Source organism: Orycteropus afer, unplaced genomic scaffold (assembly GCF_000298275.1).
Source record: "Orycteropus afer afer isolate SDZICR_OR568_19922 unplaced genomic scaffold, OryAfe1.0 scaffold00339, whole genome shotgun sequence".
NCBI lineage: Eukaryota > Metazoa > Chordata > Mammalia > Tubulidentata > Orycteropodidae > Orycteropus > Orycteropus afer.
In genome coordinates, this window is record NW_006921926.1 from 1,714,009 (window position 1) to 1,735,007 (window position 20,999).

The 20,999-nt window shown below is 39.9% G+C and overlaps 1 protein-coding gene across 1 annotated transcript; it reads left to right on the top strand.

Moving 5' to 3' along the window:
- The first annotated feature begins 361 nt into the window (after window positions 1-361).
- THAP2 (THAP domain containing 2) lies at window positions 362-19,490 on the top strand. The gene is made up of 3 exons (XM_007952460.2): window positions 362-432; window positions 14,870-15,065; window positions 19,113-19,490. Exons 1-3 carry the CDS (start codon window positions 362-364, stop codon window positions 19,488-19,490), a joined length of 645 nt encoding a protein of 214 aa, XP_007950651.1.
- The last annotated feature ends 1,509 nt before the right edge of the window (window positions 19,491-20,999 follow it).

Here is a 20,999-nt window from a genome sequence, read left to right on the forward strand (position 1 = left end):
GTCGGAGGGCGAAGCATCTATTCCTTTTCATTGCTCCGAGTATTGCTGCCAAAGAGATGCCGTAGTCTTCAGACTGGGCGGGAGGGGGCGGGTTTTGGCCGCCATATTGGTGAAGGCAAACGAAGGCAGCTGAAGCTCCAGGGTGGTCGACACTGCTGGCTCAAACCCGCCATCTTAATAAAGAGAAAGGGAAGGTTGGGCTTCCTTCGCACCCCATACACACCCCTTTTCCCACCTTGTTCCCACGACTCAGCTTTGAAGACCCTTATTCTGCCTCACTTGTCCAGCCTCTCTGAGGGAGCATAGCCGCCATCGCCGCGGAACAGACTTAAAGACAACGCCGAATGAGGGGGAAAGGGAAATGCCGACTAATTGCGCCGCGGCGGGCTGTGCTGCTACCTACAACAAGCACATTAACATCAGCTTCCACAGGTAACCTGGGTAGGGAGTCGGAGGACGGAGACGAGAGCTCTATAGTCTGGGTATTACTTTTGTGAAAAGAACTGGAGGGTCTCCCTTTGTACCGATAACCTCACTTCCGAGCTAGTATCAGGGAAGCATGATGCGTCCCCCTTTGTATGTGTATTTTGCCATTTGTAAAATTTTTCTCTCCCTTCTGGGATGGTATACCCACTTTCTGAAAGAAATCCAAGTACTGTACGGTGATTCTCCCTGGAGTAAAAGTAGCAAGAGCATACCTTAGTTATATGCTCTTTTATTCTTTATATTATGTTGGTCCTTGACACAGATGACACTGTACGAGGAAGAGAGGTCTTCCTGTTCAAGTCACTGATCAAACCCTTCCCATTGTGTGTTCCCATTACTGTGAGAAATTCTTGGACCAGCTGCATTGACATGGGAATCATTTAGATTTATATTAGTCAAACATAGTAACTCTGACGGGGAATTGAATCATCGTTGATACTTACGGAATTGAGCGATGTTAATGAAAGGGCAGAAGATAATCCTTTCCTTCTTACTAGGACAGTGCAATAAAAAGAACCTCAGTTTTACTTTTACTTCCCTTGCTGCAAGAGCAAATAAAAATTTTTCGTTCCCTTCAGTGAGCACTATTAAAAACACTGAATAGTGTCTGGAATATAGTTATGTGCTGTCGAGTCTGAACCGACTCACAGTGACTCCTCCTTGGGTTTCCGAGGCAGTCATTAGGGAAATAGATTGCCCCATATTTCTTCCGAGGAGTGGTTAATGGGTTTGAACTGCCAGCCTTCTGGTTAGCAGTCAATGCCTTAGCCACTATGCTACCAGAGTATATAGGAGGGACTCTAAATGTTTTGGGGAGCTCTGGTGGCATAGTGCCTAAGGCACTTGACTGCTAACCAGAAGGCTGGCAGTTCAAACCCACCAGCCACTCCTGGGAAGGAAGGTTGGGCAATTTACTTCCATAGTGATACTGCCTCAGAAACCTAAGGAGGGGTCACTATGAGTCAAAATCAACTGGACGGCAGTTGTTTTTTTTGTTTGTTTGTTTCTTCTAAATGTTTACCTTGCCTTCAAGTGCCTGCCATGGGTGGGCCTGAAGAAAAAAAAAAAGTTAAGAGTTCTGTTTTTATATACCTCACAACATACAGAATTTTAGAATGTAGAAAAAATTATACCTTTGACCTTTACTCTACATCATTATTACTAAAGGTATCCCCTTATTAAAAGCCACGACTTTTTCACTTGGGGGAAAACCTTTCAATGTTTCTGTTTTTAAACCACTTCATACAAATGTAGTGCTTCATTCAGTCATTTATCAAATATTATACTAAATTCCTAATTGCCTGACGTTGTACTAGAAATTCAGAAAGTTCTGGTTCCCCAAGAGTGTTAATGGGGAAAAAAGAAAACAATTAAGTGCCACAGAAGAGACATTCAAGGAAACCTAACATAGCCTTGGAAAGTCAAAGAACACTTATCAAAGGTTGTAAAATTAAAAATGAGACTAAAGTGTAATGTAAGTTTGATCCTGTGTATCACTTTAAAGATCATTTATTTTATCCTAAGAGTATTTGAGAAGCCATTGTTATTGTTAGGTGCCTTCGAGTCAGCTCCAACTGACAACGACCTTATGTACAACAGAACAAAACACTGCTTGGTCCTGTGCCATCCTCACAGTCCTTGCTATGCTTGAGCCCATCATTGTAGCCACTTTGTAAATCCACTTTGTTGAAGGTCTTCCCCTTTCTGGCTGACCCTCTACTTTACCAAGCATGATATCTTTCTCCAGGGACTGGTCCCTCCTGATAACATGATCAAAGGATGAGAGAAGTCTCACCATTCTTGCTTCTAAGGTTCATTCTGGCTGCACTACTTTCAGCACAGATTTATAGGTTCTTCTAACAGTCCACAGTATTTTCAACACCACAATTCAAATGCACCAATTCTTTGGTCTTCCTTATTCATTGCCTAGCTTTCACATGCATATGAGGTGATTGAAAAGACCATGGCTTGGGTTAGGCAGACACACCTTAGTCTTCAAAGTGACATCTTTGCTCTTCAACTCTTTAAAGAGGTCTTTTGCAGCTGATTTGCCCATTGCAATATGACTTCTACTTTATTGATTGCAGCTTCCATGGATGTTGGTTGTGAATCCAAGTAAAAGAAAATCTTTGGTGATGTCAATCTTTTCTCCATTTATCAGGATGTTGCTTATTGGTCCAGTTGTAAGGATTTTAGTTTTCTTTATGTTGAGGCGTAATCCATACTGAACACTGTAGTCTTTTATCTTCACTTAAAACCAAAACCAAACTCACTGCCATTGAGTGGATTCCAACTCATAGTGACCCCTTTGGGTTTCTGAGGCAGTAAATCTTTACGGAAGTAGACTGCCTAGTCTTCCTTCCATTGAGTGGCTGATGGGTTTGAACTGCCAGTTTTCTGGTTAACAATCAAATGCCTTAGGCATTCCACCACCAGAATTCAATTTGTATTAAATATTCTTCAGGCTATAGTGTGGATAATTCCACTGTTACATAAAGTGCTGCTCAAGCATTATCATCATGAGTTCAATAAGAAAGAAGTATATTATAGAATGGTTATTTACCCACTGCTTACTTCACAGAGAAATCTTGTTACTAAATCAACTGGACTAAACAATATTTTTAGTTGCTGGCACAATGAACATTAGATTAGAAGAGGTGTCTTAGACTGGGTTCCCTAGAGGAGAAAAACAGTGAAGTGTATGTACAGAGAGATTTATTTCAAGGAAATAGCTCATGTGGAGGCTGGCAAGTCCCATATGTGTGGATCAGGTGCCAGGCTTTTCCTGACTTAAATGGTTGCAAGGGTTGACAACCCCAGAATTGTCAGGCAACAGGCTGATGGCACACATTACAAGAACTAGAAGTCAGAGGATGATGAGTCAGGTGTAGGATCAAGACAGGGCAACCTCTGCCAGAATATCCATATATATTGGATGCAGGCCACACCCCCTCTTTCAACTGAGTGGCTTTTTATATCAGATCACAAAATGGAGGATGATTACACATCTGCCAAACTGCTCAGAATCATGGCCTGGCCAAGTTGACGTATAACCTAAACTGTAATAGTCAACCCCTGGTCAACTTGGCATCTATATACATATTCTTAAACCATATATAATTTCTAAAGCACTTGGCAAGTCATATACTTACACCTAACATAATACAGCTAACGTGTACAACTGAAAATACTAACCCCATTTACATCTTAATGTTTTATAAGTAATGGAGTAAGAGGAGGAAGAAAACAAAGATTTGATACGTATACATATATATGTACATGTGTAGTGTGTATACATATATACACACATATATGTGTACCAAAACAACAAAGAAATACTCAAAACAATTACATTCCTCATTTCTGCAACTATTCACATGGTTGTAGTATTTAGAACTACCTTCTTCCACCACCCATTTTGTATTCCCTTTGCACTCAGCAAGCACCTCAGGCTTACTGCAGTTATTTGCCTGATGAGGTGACCCAAAACATCATTCCGGGGGGTCTGGGTCATTAGTAGTCATGCTGGAATTAGGTTGCTATAGTTTTCATTTATTTTAATTACAGGACATGGTAGTACTAGCAGACCTCCTAAGAAATCTCCTGTATTGCAGAAATACTCTTTCTCTCTGTTCTGTAATATCAATCCTATTTTCCCCTTGGTAGTTAGAATCAATCAAACCAGCTGTTTTGGTTGTCTAGTATTGCTTTGGGAGCTCTGGTGGAATAGTGCCTAAGGCATTTGACTGCTAACCAGAAGGCTGGTGGGTCAAACACATGAACCACTCCTCAGAAGGAAGGTTGAGCAATTTACTTCCGTAGTGATGTCTCAGAAACCCAAGGAAGGGTCACTATGAATCAGATCCACCTCGACGGCGGTGTGTTTCATTCATTTAATGGAAAATACCACAAATGTATGGCTTTAACAAACAGATTTATTCCCTTACAGTTTAGGAGGCTAGAAGTCTGAGTTCACAGTGCCAGCTTTAGGGGCTGGGTGAAGCCCCCTCAACTTTGAGCTTTAGCCTGCCTTTTGCTCCTGGCCCACTAGAGCTGGAAGCATCTCTTAACTCAGGCAGCTGCTGGCTGCTGAGGCTGAAAAACCCAAAGTGGACAAGTAAGATGGCACAATCCGAAGATTATCGAGCAACATGACAGCAACTAGTTCAAGTCCAGAAACAGTCTCAAAATCAGCAGACAACATGGCAGGCCACTGAAATGAAGACTTGGCCAAATGTAGCATCCAGTTGTGCCAAAAGGCTCAAGACCTTTCTCAAAGCTCCTCTTTATATACTGGAAGCAGACCACATCCCTAAGGCAGCTACTCATCTGCTTACAGTATATTTCATCATGTAGTTGCTTACTAGTCTCATCATGGGGAGTAATTATATCCAGCTGTGCAGCCACTCAAAACCAGGCCCAGCCAATTTGACACATAACCTTAACTACCACACCAGCCAATAAGGTAACTGTCTTCTTTGACTGCTGATCCAGAGTCATGAGGAACCCAAAGTGGCTGGTTGGCATTCTGAACTGGCAATTCCATGTAAACAGCATTGTGTTTCTTGGTGGGAGCATTCCTCCCTTTGGAACTAAGACCCATACACCCGCAGACCATAGGGTTGCAGGGACAGGAAGCAAAATTTTGCGAGTAGGTCACTAGAGGTAATAGTGGTGCCACTAACATTTCCACCTCTTGATTTCTATACCCATGAATCCTGGCTGTTGGAGAAACTGCACCATATATTGGATGCTAGTTTAAAGATTATACAGATGGCTGAAGAACATTGCCCCAGCCTTGCAATGCATTGCCACCTGACTGGCATCATAATTGTGTCTTTAGAAGGCCAGCCCATCATTTTATCAAGCCACCCGCTTCAGGATTATCGGTGAACATGGTAAGACCAGTGAATTCCATGAGTGTGGGCTATTGCCACAGTTCATTTGCTGTGAAGTGAGTTCCTTGATCCAAGCCAATGCTGTGTGGAATACCAGGAAAGTGGTTAATGCATTCTGTAAGTCCATGGATGGTAGTTTTGGCAGAAGCAGTATGTCCATGGAAGGCAAATCTGTATCCAGAGTAAGTGTCTATCCCAGTTAAGAACAAAACATTGCCCTTCTCATGGTGGAAGTGGTCCAGTGTAATCAACCTGCCATCAGATTTCTGGCTGATTACATGTAGAAATGTCTTATCAGGGACTCAGTGTTCTCAGTTGCTGGCAGATTGGGCACTCAGCAGTGGCTGTAGCCAAGTCAGCCTTGGTGAGTGGAAGTCCATGTTGCTGAGCTCATGCATAACCTCCATTCCTGCCACCATAGCACTTTGTTCATGAGCCTATTGGGTGGCGCCACCATAGCACTTTGTTCATGAGCCTATTGGGTGGCGCGAGTGGCTAGAGAAAGAAATTTACTGGTCGGTAAACAAACTGGCTCAAGTCTGATGAGTGAAGAGGCATGACTCTTCTGGCGTTTCGAGTTAGACTGCCATTTAACTTGACCTAGAAGTCTTCTACTTGTACAAATCAAGAAAATATTTAATAGTTTTCCCATCTCTTTCACTCCTAAGAATATCATGACTAAGTAGCCAATACCATAAGTCCATATGAATCAGATTATTCTGATTACTGCTTCAACTCTGTTCTCATTACAGTATCCATGCCCACCTTGTCTTTGTCAACTGAACATTGGCATTTGCTCCTTATCACCCTGAGGTCCAATAAGCCCCATTATGGTTACATATCTTAATTTAGTTAGGGTAGTTCCCACTTCTGGTTATCTAGTACCACTCTGACAGGAATATACCACAAATGAGATGGCTGTAAAAACAGGAGTTTATTCTTAAAATTTGGAGGCTTTGAGTCCAAGTTCAAAGTGCCAGGCTCTAGGGGGCTGTGTGAAAGCCTCTAGACCTTGGGCATCAGCTCTGCCTCTTGTTCCCAGCCCACTGAAGCTAGAGGCATCTCTTCACTCAGGCACCTCCTGGCTGCTGAGGCTGACAAGCCCAAGGTTGACAAATAAAATGGCACAGTCCTGATGTTACCAAACCACACAGCAGGCCATTAATTCAAGTCCATTGAAAGTCCCATGGTAGACAAGAGCATGTCAGGTTGCTGAACAATGACACAGCTATATGCAGGGTTCAAGTGTGCTATAAGCTAGAGACCATTCCCATAGGTGCTTTCCTATATATGGGAAGCAGACCACATACGCAAAGCAGCTACTTCGCTGCTTATGGTAGATCCCACCATGGAGTTGATTGCCAGTCTCATCATGGGGAATAACGACCACCAGCTGCCCAGCCACTCAACCAGGCCTAGCCAAGTTGACACACAAACTTAACTACCACACCACTATAAAATCTGACTTATATGAAATAGCAAGCACCGAAGTCTTCAAGGATTTGAGGGCTCCCTTCACAAATTTTTTCCTTACTGTTGCAGTGAAAGGTGTGTCCTCTGTGTATTCAATAGGTCCAACGTAATCCATTCTAACATGCCAGTTTCCCTAAGCCTTTGGATACCTTAAGGAGCTCTGGTTGCTCAGTGGTTAAGACATTTAGCTGCTAACCATAAAGTCAGTGATTTGACCCACCAGCCACTTTGGGAGACAAAGATGAGGCAGTCTGCTCCCATAAATATTTACAGCCACAGAAACCCTGTGGGGCAGTTACACTCTGTGCTATATGGTCGCTATGAGTTGGGACAGCAGTGAGTTGGATAGTGCAAAACGGGCATGGGGATGGCATCTTCCAACGTTCTCTAGCTTCATGGGAGGAAAATAGAATCACCATTGGCAGCCTAAGGCTTATTCCTATGAAACCAGATATGCTGCCACCCTCTATATCCTTCTTAACCATTTCTGACACCAACCATCCCTTCCACAACATGCACTACTACTATGCTGGGTTCAATAATTCATTGGAATGGCCACACAACTCACACACAGTAGTCATAATTATGAGGTGTATTAGGGAAGTAATAGGTTACAATTCAGGTTAAGGAGTACTTGGGATAAAATTTGTAGATCAGGACAGCCTCCCCTGAGCCATGCCTAAACATACCCTTACATTTGGTCTTCAGCTTCGCAGCCTGGCCTCTGCCCTGTTCAGGCAAGTGTTATAAAGCTCTTCTAACTCTGCAAGTCAGTGTACCCCACTCTACCAGCAAGGCTTCTGCCCGCAGGCACTCAACTTGTTTGCTCCATGGGCCAGCAAGCCTCTTGCTCTATCTTGTACCAGTCTCTTAGTTCTGCTGCCGCTGTATCTGCCAAGGAGGTCCACCACAGGAATCTTGGGATCAACGATGGGCTCTACTCCACCTCTGGCTCTTCTCTTGATGATGATGAGATCACCTTTTTCTGCCTCTGGGAGGGCTCATTTTAAGCCTAGCGAGATGATAAAACTGACCAATTCCTATACATCATTTCCGTGGCCCCACCCCCGCAAGGGTACTGTTTTGGTTACCTAGTGCCACTCTAACAGACGATTCCACAGATGGGATCACTTTAACAAACAAGAGTTTATTCTCTTAGAGTTGGAGGCTTTAAGTACAAGTTCAATGTCCCAGACTCTAGGGGCGAGGTAGAAGCCCCTCAACCTTAGACTTCAGCTCTGCCTCCTGCTCAGTCCACTGAAGCTGGAGACTTTTCTTCAGACAGCTTCTGGCTGCTGAGGTTGACAAATTCAAGGTCAACAAATAAAAAGGCAATATAATATAGTCCCAATATTACCAAACAACATGGCAGGCCATTGATTCAAGTCCATTGAAAGTCCCAAGATCTGCAAAGCATGGCAGGCTGCTGAACAATGACTCAGCTACATGTAGGGTTCAAGCATGCCATAAGCTACAGAGCATTCCCAAAGCTGCTGCTTATATACATATACGGGAAGCAGAACACATCCCTAAAGCAGCTACTCAGCTGCTTGTGGTACATCCCACCATAGAGTTGATTGCTAGTCTCATGGGAAATAACAACCATCTTCCTTCTGAGGAATGGCTAGTGGGTTTGAACCACCAACCTTCTGGTTAGCAGTCAAGTGACTTAGATACTATGCTACCAAATCTCCCTGAAGGAAGGTTGGGCAATCTACTTCCATAGAGTTACCGCCTCAGAAACCCAAGGAGGGGTCGCTAAGACAGTAGTGAGTTTTGTTTTTGTTTTTTTGGTGGAAGGCTGTGGTCTGCAGTGGGAGCCCTAACTCCATTTTGAGGCATAACATAAGTTTAAGACGCCATTTGGGTTCTTTCTGACCATTAAACCAACATTGTGGCTATGTGTAGACAAGTTCCAGGACAGATCTAGGGAGGGGCAGTTTACCTTGAGAAAGAGTATGGTTGCAAGTAGATTGTACTGGTACACAAAACTAGGGAACTTAAGTGTGTCCTTTTCTGATTTGAATTAAGTTTGGAATCTTGGTATTGTTCGGTAGCCAGCCTTGTGGCTAAGACTCAGGCTGTATGGTCATGCATCACAGCCTATCCATATCACCCCCTTAGCCAGGTAGTCAAGGGCCAGAACCAATCCTGTAACTCTTTCCTATCTTCAGTAATGTACCTTTCTCAGTCAGGGCCTTCCCTGCTTGAAATGATGATGAGTCGATCTTCCACCAGTCATGATTTTCTGATGATTCCCTTTTTATTTTCAACCATATATAATTAGCCCCATGACTATGACTCAGCAGACTCCATTCAGCTTTCTGTACTGTGTACATGCTGATGATTTCCCTCATCCTGGATGATTGTCTTTGTTTTGTCTTTGTCCTGTCCAAGGCTTAATAAAATTATCTCTATTGAACCTATTTGAATTTGGGGTCTCTTGTCCCCTATTACAATCCCCGTATACAAGTTATGTTGCCTAAACTTACTGTCTCCAGTTTTCTTAACTCACTCCAGATTAATTTCTGTATCCCCAATAATCTTCAGAAACAGTTCTTGCTAGACTGACCTTTATATTACTCTGCATTAGTTTTTCAAGGTTTTCATTTGCATGTTATCATATTCTCTTTGAAACATTCTATGTTTTTTTTATTATTTGCCTCTAATTTTGTGATTTCCTTCCTACTGCTTGGGCCTATCTTCAATCTCCTATGCCTCTTTTCCCCCTCCCTGGCCTTCGAACTCTAAACTATTGCAATTGTTCCTGTGATCTCAGTTATATCTACATAACAGTGGCTCCCAGATCTCTTTAATGAGTTCCAGATCTATGAGCTAAGTGACTATTAAGTATTTCCCTGGTCTCCCCAGTCCTTTAGATTCAGTATATCAAAACCATATTAATGAATTTGCCTTTCCTCCAAACCTACCCCAATTCCAGTGTTTGCTTTTTCAGTGAATGGAAATACCATCCACCAGAAACTTGTAGGTCATCCTTCCTACAGAATGTCCCAAACCACCAAAATATTCCTTGAACTAATTTGATTACTTATCCATCTAAGCTATCTTCTATTGTATATTATCTAAATCCATATCATTATTCCCTTTTGATTAGATTACCTCTTAACTGTTCACTACTTCCATCCACGCACCTTGACCTTCCTTCTGTAATCAGTGGTGTATTGGTAAATATTTAACCACCAGCTCCACAGGCAGGTGGGAGGCTCTGATTTGTAGTATTTGCCCAGTTTCTGTGATATAGTTACTACTACTGTGGCCCGTTTCATGCTGTTAACATGACATCACTGATCATGCAGTTGAGTAGAGATGTGCAGTAGCATACTATTATATAGTAGCGCTTAATGCATTTGACTGCTAACCAGAAGGCTGGCACTTCAAACCCACAAGCCATTCCTCAGAAGGAAGATTGGGCAGTCTACTTCCATAGAGATACTGCCTCAGAAACCCAAGGAGAGGTCACTATGAGTCAAAATCAACTCGACAGAAGTAAGTCTGCAACAGTCAGCCGCAGGGATCCAGGTGAGGAGAGAGAACCCAGGCATGCCCCAAGCAGCAGGACAGGAGAGCGGGAGAAAGGGGATTAAAAGCCAGGAACCTAGACAGAGGAGCAGTCAACTGTAGGGATCTAGGTGAGGAGAGAGAACGCAGGCACACCCAAAGCAGCAGGGCCGGAGAGTGGGAGAAAGGGGATTAAAAGGCCCAGGAACCAGGACAGAGGAGCGGTCAGTGGCAGGGACCCAGGTAAGGATGGTACGAGAGGTTTCCAACAGGGAGACAAACCTTCTGTCAGTTTGTCCTACCGTGGTGACTTGTTGATGTAAGTTTTGAGGCTGAGCCACTGGTGTTTCAAACCCAGCGGGATGCACATGGTGCACAGGTATCAGCCCAGCTTACAGACTGAGGCAGACTAGGAAGAAGGAAGAGGCCATCTGCTTCCAAAGAATTGGCCAGGGAAAACGTTATAAATAGTAAAGAAGCACTGTTTGATACATTACCGTGCAACTTTATGAATAGTCCAGTTAGGTTAGAAGGCTCTCAAAATAGGTAAAGAGGTGCATCATCTGAGTAAACCCAGCCTTATTCATATGGATAAGGTAAAGCTTTCAAGACCTCCATTTGCTGATGTGGCACCACCCAAATTGAAAAGAAGCACTGCAGATATCCATTAATCATCGGAACATGGAATGTACAAAGTATGAATCTAGGAAAATTGTAAGTTGTCAAAAATGAAATGGAATGCATAAAGATTGATATCTTCAGCATTAGTGAGCTGAAATGGACTGGTTTTGGTCACTTTGAATCAGACAACCATATGATCTACTATGCCGCGAATGACAGTTTGAAGAGGAATGGTGTGGCATTCATCACAACAAAGGAGTTTCAAGATCTGTCTTGAAGTACAATGCTGTCAGTGATAGGATAATATCCATACGTCTACAAGGAAGGCCCATTAATATGACTATTATTCAAATTTATGCCCCAACCACAAAAGCCAAAGATGAAGAAATTGAAGATTTTTATCAACTTCTGCAGTCTGAAATTGACCGAACATGCAATCAGGATGTGTTAATTATCACTGGTGACTGAGATACAAAAGTTGGAAACAAAGAAGAATCACTGGTAGTTGGAAAATTTGGCCTTGGTGACAGAAATAACGCTGGAAATAGCATGGTAGAATTTTGCAAGATCAATGACTTGTTCATTGCAAACACCTTTTTTCACACAGATGGCAGCTCTACACATGGACTTCACCAGATGGAACACACAGGAATCAGATTGACGACATCTGTGGCAAGAGGCAGTGGAAAAGCTCAATATCTTCAGCCAAAACCAGGCCAGGAGCTGACTGTGGAACACACTGCTCATATGCAAGTTCAACTTGAAGTTAAAGACAATTAAAACAAGTCCAAGAGAGCCAAAATATGATCTTATATCCCTCCTGAATTTAGAGATCATCTAAAGAATAGATTTGATACATTGAACACCAGCGACCAAAAACCAGAATTGTGGAAGGATATCAAGAACATTTTCCATGAAGAATGCAAGAGATCACTAAAAAGACGAGAAGAGAAGAGAAGACCAAAATGGATGACAGAAGAGACTCTGAAACTTGCCCTTGAGCGGAGAATAGCTAAAGCAAATGGAAGAAATGACAAGATAAAAGAGTTGAACAGAAGATTTCAAAGAGCAGCTCGAGCAGACAAAACCACTTACTATAATAAAATGTGCAAACACCTGGACTCTGAAAACCAAAAGGGAAGAACACACTTGGCATTTCTCAAGCTGAAAGAATTGAAGAAAAAATTGAAGCCTCGAGTTGCAATATTGAGAGATTCTATGGGCAAAATATTGAATGATGCAGGAAACATCAAGAGAAAATGGCCAAAAAGACCTTGTTGATCTTCATTCATTTCAGGAAGTGGCATATGATCTAGAACCAATGGTACTGAAGGAGGAAGTCAAAGCTGCAATGAAAGAATTGGTGAAGAACAAGGCTCCAGGAATTGATGGAATACCGATTGAGATATTTCAACAGACGGATGCCCCATTGGAGGCACTCACTTGGTTATGCCAAGAGATTTGGAAGACAGCTACCTGGCCAACTGACTGGAAGAGATCCATATTTGTACCCATTCCAAAGAAAGGTGATCCCACAGAATGTGGAAATTATAGAACAGTATCATTAATATCACATCCAAGTAAGATCTTACTGAAAATAATTCAGAAACGGTTGCAACAGTATATTGACAGAGAACTTCCAGAGGTGCAAACTGGATTCAGAAGAGGACATCATGGAACAAGGGATATTATAGCTGTTGTCAGATGGATCTTGGCTCAAGGAAGGGAATAACAGAAAGATGTTTACTTGTGTTTTATTGACTATGCAAAGGCATTTGATTGTGTGGATCATGACAAATTATGGATAATACTGAGAAGAATGGGAATTCTCAAACACTTGATTGTACTCATGAGGAACCTGTACCTTGACCAGGAGGCTGTCGTTTGAATGGAACAAGGGGACACTACATGGTTTAAAATCAAGAAGGGAGTGTGTCACGGTTGTATTCTTTCTCCACACTTAATCTATATGCTGAGCAAATAATCAAAGAAGCTGGACTATATGAAGGAAAATGTGGCATCAGGATTGGAGGAAGAATCATTAACAACCTGAGATACACAGACGATACAACTTTGCTTGCTGAAAGTGAGAATGACTTGAAGTACTTACTGATGAAGTTTGAAGAATACAGTCTGCAGTATAGACTACATCTCAATATAAAGAAAAAAAAATCCTCACAACTGGACCAATGAGCATCATCACAATAAATGGAGAGAAGATTGAGGTTGTCAAAGAATTCACGTTGCTTGGTTCTACAATCGATGCCAATGGAAGCAGCAGTCAGGACATTAGACGACGTGTAGCATTGGGAAGGTCAACCATGAAGGAACTGGCTGGCTGCTGCCTCTGAGAAGCCCAAGGTTGACAAATGCCTCTAGCTTCAGTGGGCCAGGAGCTGGAGGCAAAACTGAAGCCCAAGGCTGAGGGGCTTTCACCTAGCCCTTGGAGCCTGGCACTTTGAATTTGGGCTTAAGCCTCCAAATTGTAAGAATAAACTCCTGTTTGTTAAGGCCATCCCATTTGTGGTGTATTTCTTGTCAGAGCAGCACTAGGTAACCAGACAATATATAAACCTTTCCTTGACTTTTTACAATAACTGACTAATACAATACTTGTCCTTCTGTGATTGACTTATTTCACTGAGCATAATGTCCTCCAAGTTTGTCCACATTATGTAGTGTATCACTTGCAATTACTTTTATAATAGCGTTTATTATGTAGTATTTACTATGTACTACACATTCCAGTATTAATGAATGTTTGCAGCTGTTTCTTCCCATTTTGAGTCATGCTTATCCTGACAAACATGTCCAGAGCATGTGAGACAAAGTCTCATCCTTGCTTCTAAAAGGAGCATTCTGGCTATACTTCTAGGACAGATTTTTCTGTTCCAAGGATAAGAAGTGAAAAACAAAGCCCCTACACTGGAGCTAAACTCAAATATTACAAATGAGGCTTGATTCTTGTGTTTCTAACTCAGTTAACATAGTTACCACTAGAATTTTCAGAGATAGTCTCATATTTGGCTCTTCCTTAACGGATATACACTGCGTACATAGCAGTATATTTTGTATTTTAAATAAACATTAAAGGAAGAACATTCCTGCTGGGCTTGGCAGCAGAATTTTTTCTCTTTTGTGATAATTAAGCTTTCTATTGCACTGTATTGCTTAAGAATTGATTTGTTATGAATATATGTAGTTTAACTACATGGAAGTAATGCAGTGAATTATTAATTTACCTCTTCTGTACTCATTCATCTAGCAAATTTTTGCTGACTCTCTACTGTTTGCAAGACACTATGCTGTTGAATAGACGAAAAGATATGATCCCTGTCCTCGGTAAATTTATAATTTACTTTTATTTCACTGGAAATTTATTAAAATGGAAAAAATTTTAGAACAATGTGGTATGTGCCATTATGAAAGGACCCAAGTGAAACAGCACCAAAATCTGTCTAGCCTTTCCTGAAAAAAATTTCATCATTAGATATCTGATTTGCCTTGGCCGTGTACACTACCAATAGGTCCAAGCATACTGAATTACTCCCGCTTGTAATAGTTCTACATAAATTTGCTCTGGATCAGTTTAGTTTTGTTTTCTTTGTACTGTGCATGGTTAGGTCTGGGTTAGAAAGAAATGGCTCTTAAGAACCCTGAAAAACAAAAGCACTCGAGGCAGATATTCACAAATGTATATATATCTAGATATATAAATATAATTTACAAAAATTAGCATGAATTGGTTTTTGTGTGTTAAAGTGGATATTAGGAGTTTAAAATCATCTTTTAAATTTTCTTTAAATATTTAGGTGCAACCAAAAATGTGATGGTTAGAATTTCAGTTGCTTTTTTTTTTTTTTTTTTTAAAGGTTTCCTTTGGATCCTAAAAGAAGAAAAGAATGGATTCGTCTGGTTAGGCGTAAAAACTTTGTGCCAGGAAAACACACTTTTCTTTGTTCAAAGCACTTTGAAGCCTCCTGTTTTGACCTAACAGGTCAAACTCGACGACTTAAAATGGATGCTGTTCCAACCATTTTTGATTTTTGTACCCATATAAAGTCTATGGTAGGTAATACTACTTTATTTTTATCCTATTTTTACCATTTTGAAGGCTTGTTCCTTTTTATTTATACAATGCAAATATTCAGAATATATTGAAATGTATGGTCATATGTTTCAAGAAAGTTGCAAATCTAGATCCTGGATAGAGTGTGAGGAAGAATGTGGAATACAATTCCAAAATACAAGAATGACCAGAATTACTGATTGGACAAAGACTGGTGGAACCCCCCAGACTCGGGCCCCAGCGTTATCCTTCAGGCCTGGAATTGGACTTACTTAGTGGCGTAATATCTAAGGCATTTGACTACTAACCAGAAGGCTGGCAGTTCAAACCCACCAGCCACTCCTCGGAAGGAAGATTGGGCAATCTATTTCCGTAGAGATACCTCCTCAGAAACCCCTGGAGGGGTCTCTATGAGTCAAAATCGACTCAACGGCAGTGAGTTCGGTTTTTTTCCTCCATGGAATAGCTCTCAGCCAAGCAGTAGAAAGCCCTACAAGCAGAACACCTATCCCAGGGAGGTACACCCCTTAGATCAGTCAGCCATGGGACATTAGATGGGCATTTCCATAGAGGGAGAGCTGGACAGAGAGGAATGCATAGATAAGAAGGACACAGGACAGGAAGGGGGTTAGTTGCAGAGAGGAGAGTTTTATATTGTTGAAAATTGTAGTTGGGGCTGTGAAACCAAATGTGCATGAACTGTTGAGAATAAAATGAATCTACTTTGTATTTTGCACCTATATCACAATAAAATATGTTAAATAAATAAAATACAAAAAAAAATGTAAGTTGCAAACCTTCCTCTTGTGCAAAAAGGTACAGGCTAGATTTAAAGTTCTGTTCTCCTGATTGCAGTATTCTTTCCCCAGTATAAATTGTTTTATTATATTGGAATTTTACATTACTATCTTTTATCAGTAATTGACCCATAAGTAAAACAGAAATCATGGGAGTAATGAAACCTCCAGTATCACCCTGTTTTGATTTTAAGATAATACACAAATTGCATGTGCTAAGTACTTTTAAGAGGAAGTAGCACCCAGAGTTACACCAAAGTATATATATATACTCTGAGGGAACAGAAAGCTTCATAGAGCTCACACATTTAAGCTATGCTTGAAGATCTACAGTGTGGAACTCAGGAAAGAGTTCTTGACCTCGCACAGAACAAATACAATAGGTGGTTGTTGTTGTTGTTGTTGTTGTTGTTGTTATGTGCCGTCGAGCCGGACCCAACTCATAGCAACCCCTCCTTGGGTTTCCGAGGCAGTATCACTATGGACTTAGATTGCCCCATCTTCCTTCCGAGGAGTGGCCGGTACGTTTGAACCGCCAGCCTTCTGATTAGTAGTCAGATGCCTTAGGCACTTGCTACCATAGCTCCTCATGTTGTTGTTAGGTGCCATCAACTAATCTCCAATTCATAGTGACCCTATGCACAGCAGAAAGAAACACTGCCTAGTCCCGTGTCAGCCCCACGATCCTTGCTATACCTGAGCCCATTGTTGCAGCTACTGTGTCAATCCATCTCATTGAGGGCCTTCCCCTTTTTCATTGACCTTCCACTTTACCAAGCATGATATCCTTCTCTAAGGAATGGTTCCTTCTGACAACGTGACCAAAGTAGGTAAGACAAAATCTGGCCATTCTCTCTTCAAAGGAGCATTCTGGCTGCACTTCTTCCAGGACAGATTTGTTAGTCCTTTTAGCAGACCATGGTACTCTTAGCATTCTTCTCCAGCACCACAACTCAAAAGCATCAACTCTTCTTCAGTCATCCTTACTCATTGTCCAGCTCTCACGTGCATAAGAGGCAATTGAAAATACTATGGCGTGGATTAGGCTCACCTTAGTCTTCAAGGAGACATCTTTGCTCTTCACTTGAAAGAGGTCTTTTGCAGCAGATTTGCCCGATGCAATACATCATCTGATGTCTTGATGGCTGCTTCTGTTGGTGTTGATTGTAGAACCAAGTAAGATGAAGTCGTTGACAACGTCAGTGTTTTCTCCATCCATTGTGAAACTATCTATTGGACCAATTGTGAGGATTTTTGTTTTCTTAATATTGAGGTATAATCCATACTGCAGACTGTAGTCTTTAATTTTCGTCAGTAGTTGCTTCAGGTCATCCTCACTTTCAGCAAGTAAAGTTGTGTCATCTGTGTATCACAGGTTGTTAATGAGTCTTCCTCCAATCCTGATACATCTCGGATTATGTGCTCAGCATAGAAATTGAATTAAGTATAGTGAAAGGATACAACCCTGACACACTCCCTTCTTTATTTTAAACCATGCAGTAGCATGGTAAGAACAAAAGCCAACTTATTGAGGGGTTAATAGGAAATAATCAAAATGTTATAAAGTGATCTTTAAAAGGAGGGAGGCAATTAAGGTACAGGATGAATGAATTAAAGCAGTGTTTTATCTAGTTAGGGAAGATCTGATCAGAGAGGAAAACACTCTGAGAAAGTGTTTCCAAATGGTAAGAAAGGGAAAAATGAGTAACAGAAATAGAGGGTTTAGCTTTGCAAAAGGAATAGACATCTTTTCATCTGAAAAAGGAGAAAGCACTGCTTTTCTTGAGTTATTTGTGATAGTTACATATGTAAATGCGTGTAAGTTAATTGCAGGAACAAGAGGTTGTGGTAAACTACCACAGATACTAGAAAAGGTCCAGGAGGACAAGAACTTTGTCTTACTCACTTCTGAATCCTCAGCACTTCAAAAAGTGCTTAATACATACATAGTATCTACTTACATGTTTATTGAACTTGAAATGTACCTTGTTTTTGCCATTTTATTCATTCATTCAAAAATATTAAACTTTATGCCAGAATCTAAGTTAGATGCTAAGGATACAAAGTTAAAGTCCTTGCCATAAAGGAGCTTACAGTCTAGTGAAGAATCACGAAAAAAGTTCCCAGGGAAGACACCAGCACCTACAGGTTTCATAAGGACAGGAACCAGAGTGTCTTATTTATTCATTTTTGTGTCTAAGAATTCATAATACATTTTCAGTAAATGTTGAATGAATGGAAGACCCATGTAGTAAGGATATGATATATTCTGGGAACTGTAAGTGGGTTAGTACTGCTGGAGTATCAATGAAGATGGCTAATGACAGAATGGGACCATACCAAATGGTATATACCATTCACATAAATGGTATATTATGCCATCTAGATTTTTTTCTTCTTTTAGATAATGGGGAAAGAAAGAGGAATTTAGCCAGTAGAGAAATATCAAATCTGTTAGAAAAATTACTCTAGTGGAAGAAGATGGATTATGATCAAAACTCCAGGTGGAGAGATCAATGAGGAAGTTTTTTTAATATTCCAGCCACAGTTAATACGGGCCTGGATGTAGGCAGTGACATTAAGAATGATGGAAAGAAGAGGATTCATAATGGAGATGTTTAGAGGGTAAAAATAATAAGATTTGATGGTAACTGAACAAAAGAGATAAAAAAAAGTGCTCTCTAGGTTTCTGATTTGCCAAAAACTTCCTAGCCACACTTTAAAGCCTACGTAATTGTGAACAATAGGTAAATCTTTTTTTGATGTTTGATACCTGAGAATATGTTTTTATGGATCCTTCAGTTTGTTGTAAAGTAGAACCCTGGGTCTAAACATTTATCAAATTGAAATAGTATTTACCTTTAAAAAAAAAAAAAGAGGTCCTCAACTCAATATCACAAATAAAATGTTTAAATACATTCTTAACTGATCTTAATAAGAAAATTGCAAAGGATTTCCAAAATATCCATTGATTCATACTCCATAATTTGGAAGAGACCTTAGAAATTTCCAAACCAATGTTTGAATGTCTGGAGAGAGAACAAAAAAGAAATAGGTGGCTAGAGTTAATTCGACCAGTTGAAAAACTTAATCCATGATTATATGAGATGGGCTGTTGCTGTTTCCTATCAATATGTTAAAATTAGTTATTAAAGAGCAGTTTAAATATTTTACCCAAAATTAGACAAAATTTGCTGACTTGTGATATTCCATAATTTATATTTAACCCTCTAATTTTATTTGATTCAGAAACTCAAGTCAAGGAATCTTTTGGAAAACAACAGTTGTACTCCAGCAGGATCAACTAAATCAAACATTAGTAGTCACCAAGTACTACTTGAACACAGTTATGCCTTTAGGAACCCTATAGAGGCAAAAAAGAGGATAATTAAACTAGAAAAAGAAATAGCAAGCTTAAAAAGAAAAATGAAAACTTGCCTACAGAAAGAACGCAGAGCAACAAGAAGATGGCTCAAAGCCACATGTTTGGTGAAGAATTTAGAAGCAAATAACTTATTACCTAAGGGCACATCAGAACACATTTTACCAACTGCCTTAACTAATCTTCCTTTGGAAAATTTCAAGATTTTTGAACAAGATCAACAAGATAAAACATCAATTCTCTAAACCTAAAACAGCCCAAGAATACCTTTAACATTAGCTTGCACGGAACTTCAAACCCACAATTCCTCCCATTCAGAAGTAAAAATGTTCAAGGCAATTATGCCAAAATTAGGTATTTAATAAAGATTTACTTGAAGTAACATTATTACTATGTAACTTATGAAGAGTACAAAAACAATGTACAATTTTTTATGAAACTTTATTTAAAATTAATGGAAGTGCCTTATGTGAGAATTACTTATTTAAAAATTTTGTTAGGAAATTTTATGTTTGCAAGGTATTTTGTGTTTTGGTCTTTTTAAACTACTTTTTAAAAAGTCTGATAAGTTACATGTTTAATTTATATTAAGAAAAAAAAAAAACTATCAGTACCAAAGTTGGGGTATCACATTCTAAGTAAGATGCTAAGTAGGAGTTAATTAACTTTAAAAATGACCTTAGAAAATTGCTAGGTTTTGTATTAATTAAATTATTGGCACTGTGATTTGGAGAATTTATAGAAAAAACCTAAGGGCAGGGCAAGTTCTTTTATTTAAACTTTTTGTGTCTTTTTACCAGTGAAAGTGAGCTGATCATGACCACCAGATAAGAATATAAGATTTTAAGTTAGATTGCAAAATAACTTGAAAACATTATTTTTGAATGTGTGAAGTACCTTCACATCATCCAGACTAGGTAAGGCCACAAGTACCTCATATTAGTAAAAACTGGTAGCTGATTATATTCACCTTCTAAAAAGATGTATTATAGAATAATGCAAATTTCAAGATCTAGCTTTTACCTTAATTAATCGACAAATGTATACTACTCTTTTTTCTCATGATAAAAGTATTAACATTTCTGATTTCAAAATTGGTACATTAAACAGCAAACATGGTACAAAGTTGTAAGTCATGCATTCCCCTTTTGACTCAGTTTGTTTTGATAAGCAAACCTCTTAACCCATTGCCGTCAAGTCGGATCCAACCCATAGCAACCCCTCCTTGGGTTTCTGAGGTAGTATCTCTACAGAAGTAGATTGCCCAACCTACCTTCCAAGGAGTGGCTGGTGGGTTTGAACCACCAGCCTTCTGGTTCAGTCAAATGTCTTAGGCACTACACTACCAGAGTTCATACCAAACCTCTTTTTCTTTTTAACTACTTTCTAAAACATATTCTATACCTCAGAAATGGCCTATCAGTAGTAGGCTTTTCTTTTTCTTTCATAAGCCTACAGTAGAATTTATTCACAGGAAGGTATTTACCACATTATGACTTAACAATTTATAACTTAAAATGAAATCAATTTATGTATCAGCTTGCTTTTTATATCCATTTTTTTAGTGAAAGTCAAATAGAGTAACATTTGTTACTTTATAGTACATAAGCCAAGTGAAATGTAGTTTCACTTCATATGTGTCTATGATAAAGCTATGCAAATGTTAACAGTTTTACAAAATAGAAGTATCAGAAGTATTCTTATAGTTGCCACTTGAACAATTAAAAGGTTTGCCTTATTTCACTAAATTTTAA

What these genes read in the sequence shown, in the direction of transcription:
- THAP2 (XM_007952460.2), top strand. Translation starts at nt 362, where the DNA reads ATGCCGACTAATTGCGCCGCGGCGGGCTGTGCTGCTACCTACAACAAG. An exon ending in ATTAACATCAGCTTCCACAG is followed by an intron (nt 433 to 14,869) that starts GTAACCTGGGTA and finishes TTTTTTTTAAAG; the next exon opens with GTTTCCTTTGGATCCTAAAA. An exon ending in GTACCCATATAAAGTCTATG is followed by an intron (nt 15,066 to 19,112) that starts GTAGGTAATACT and finishes TATTTGATTCAG; the next exon opens with AAACTCAAGTCAAGGAATCT.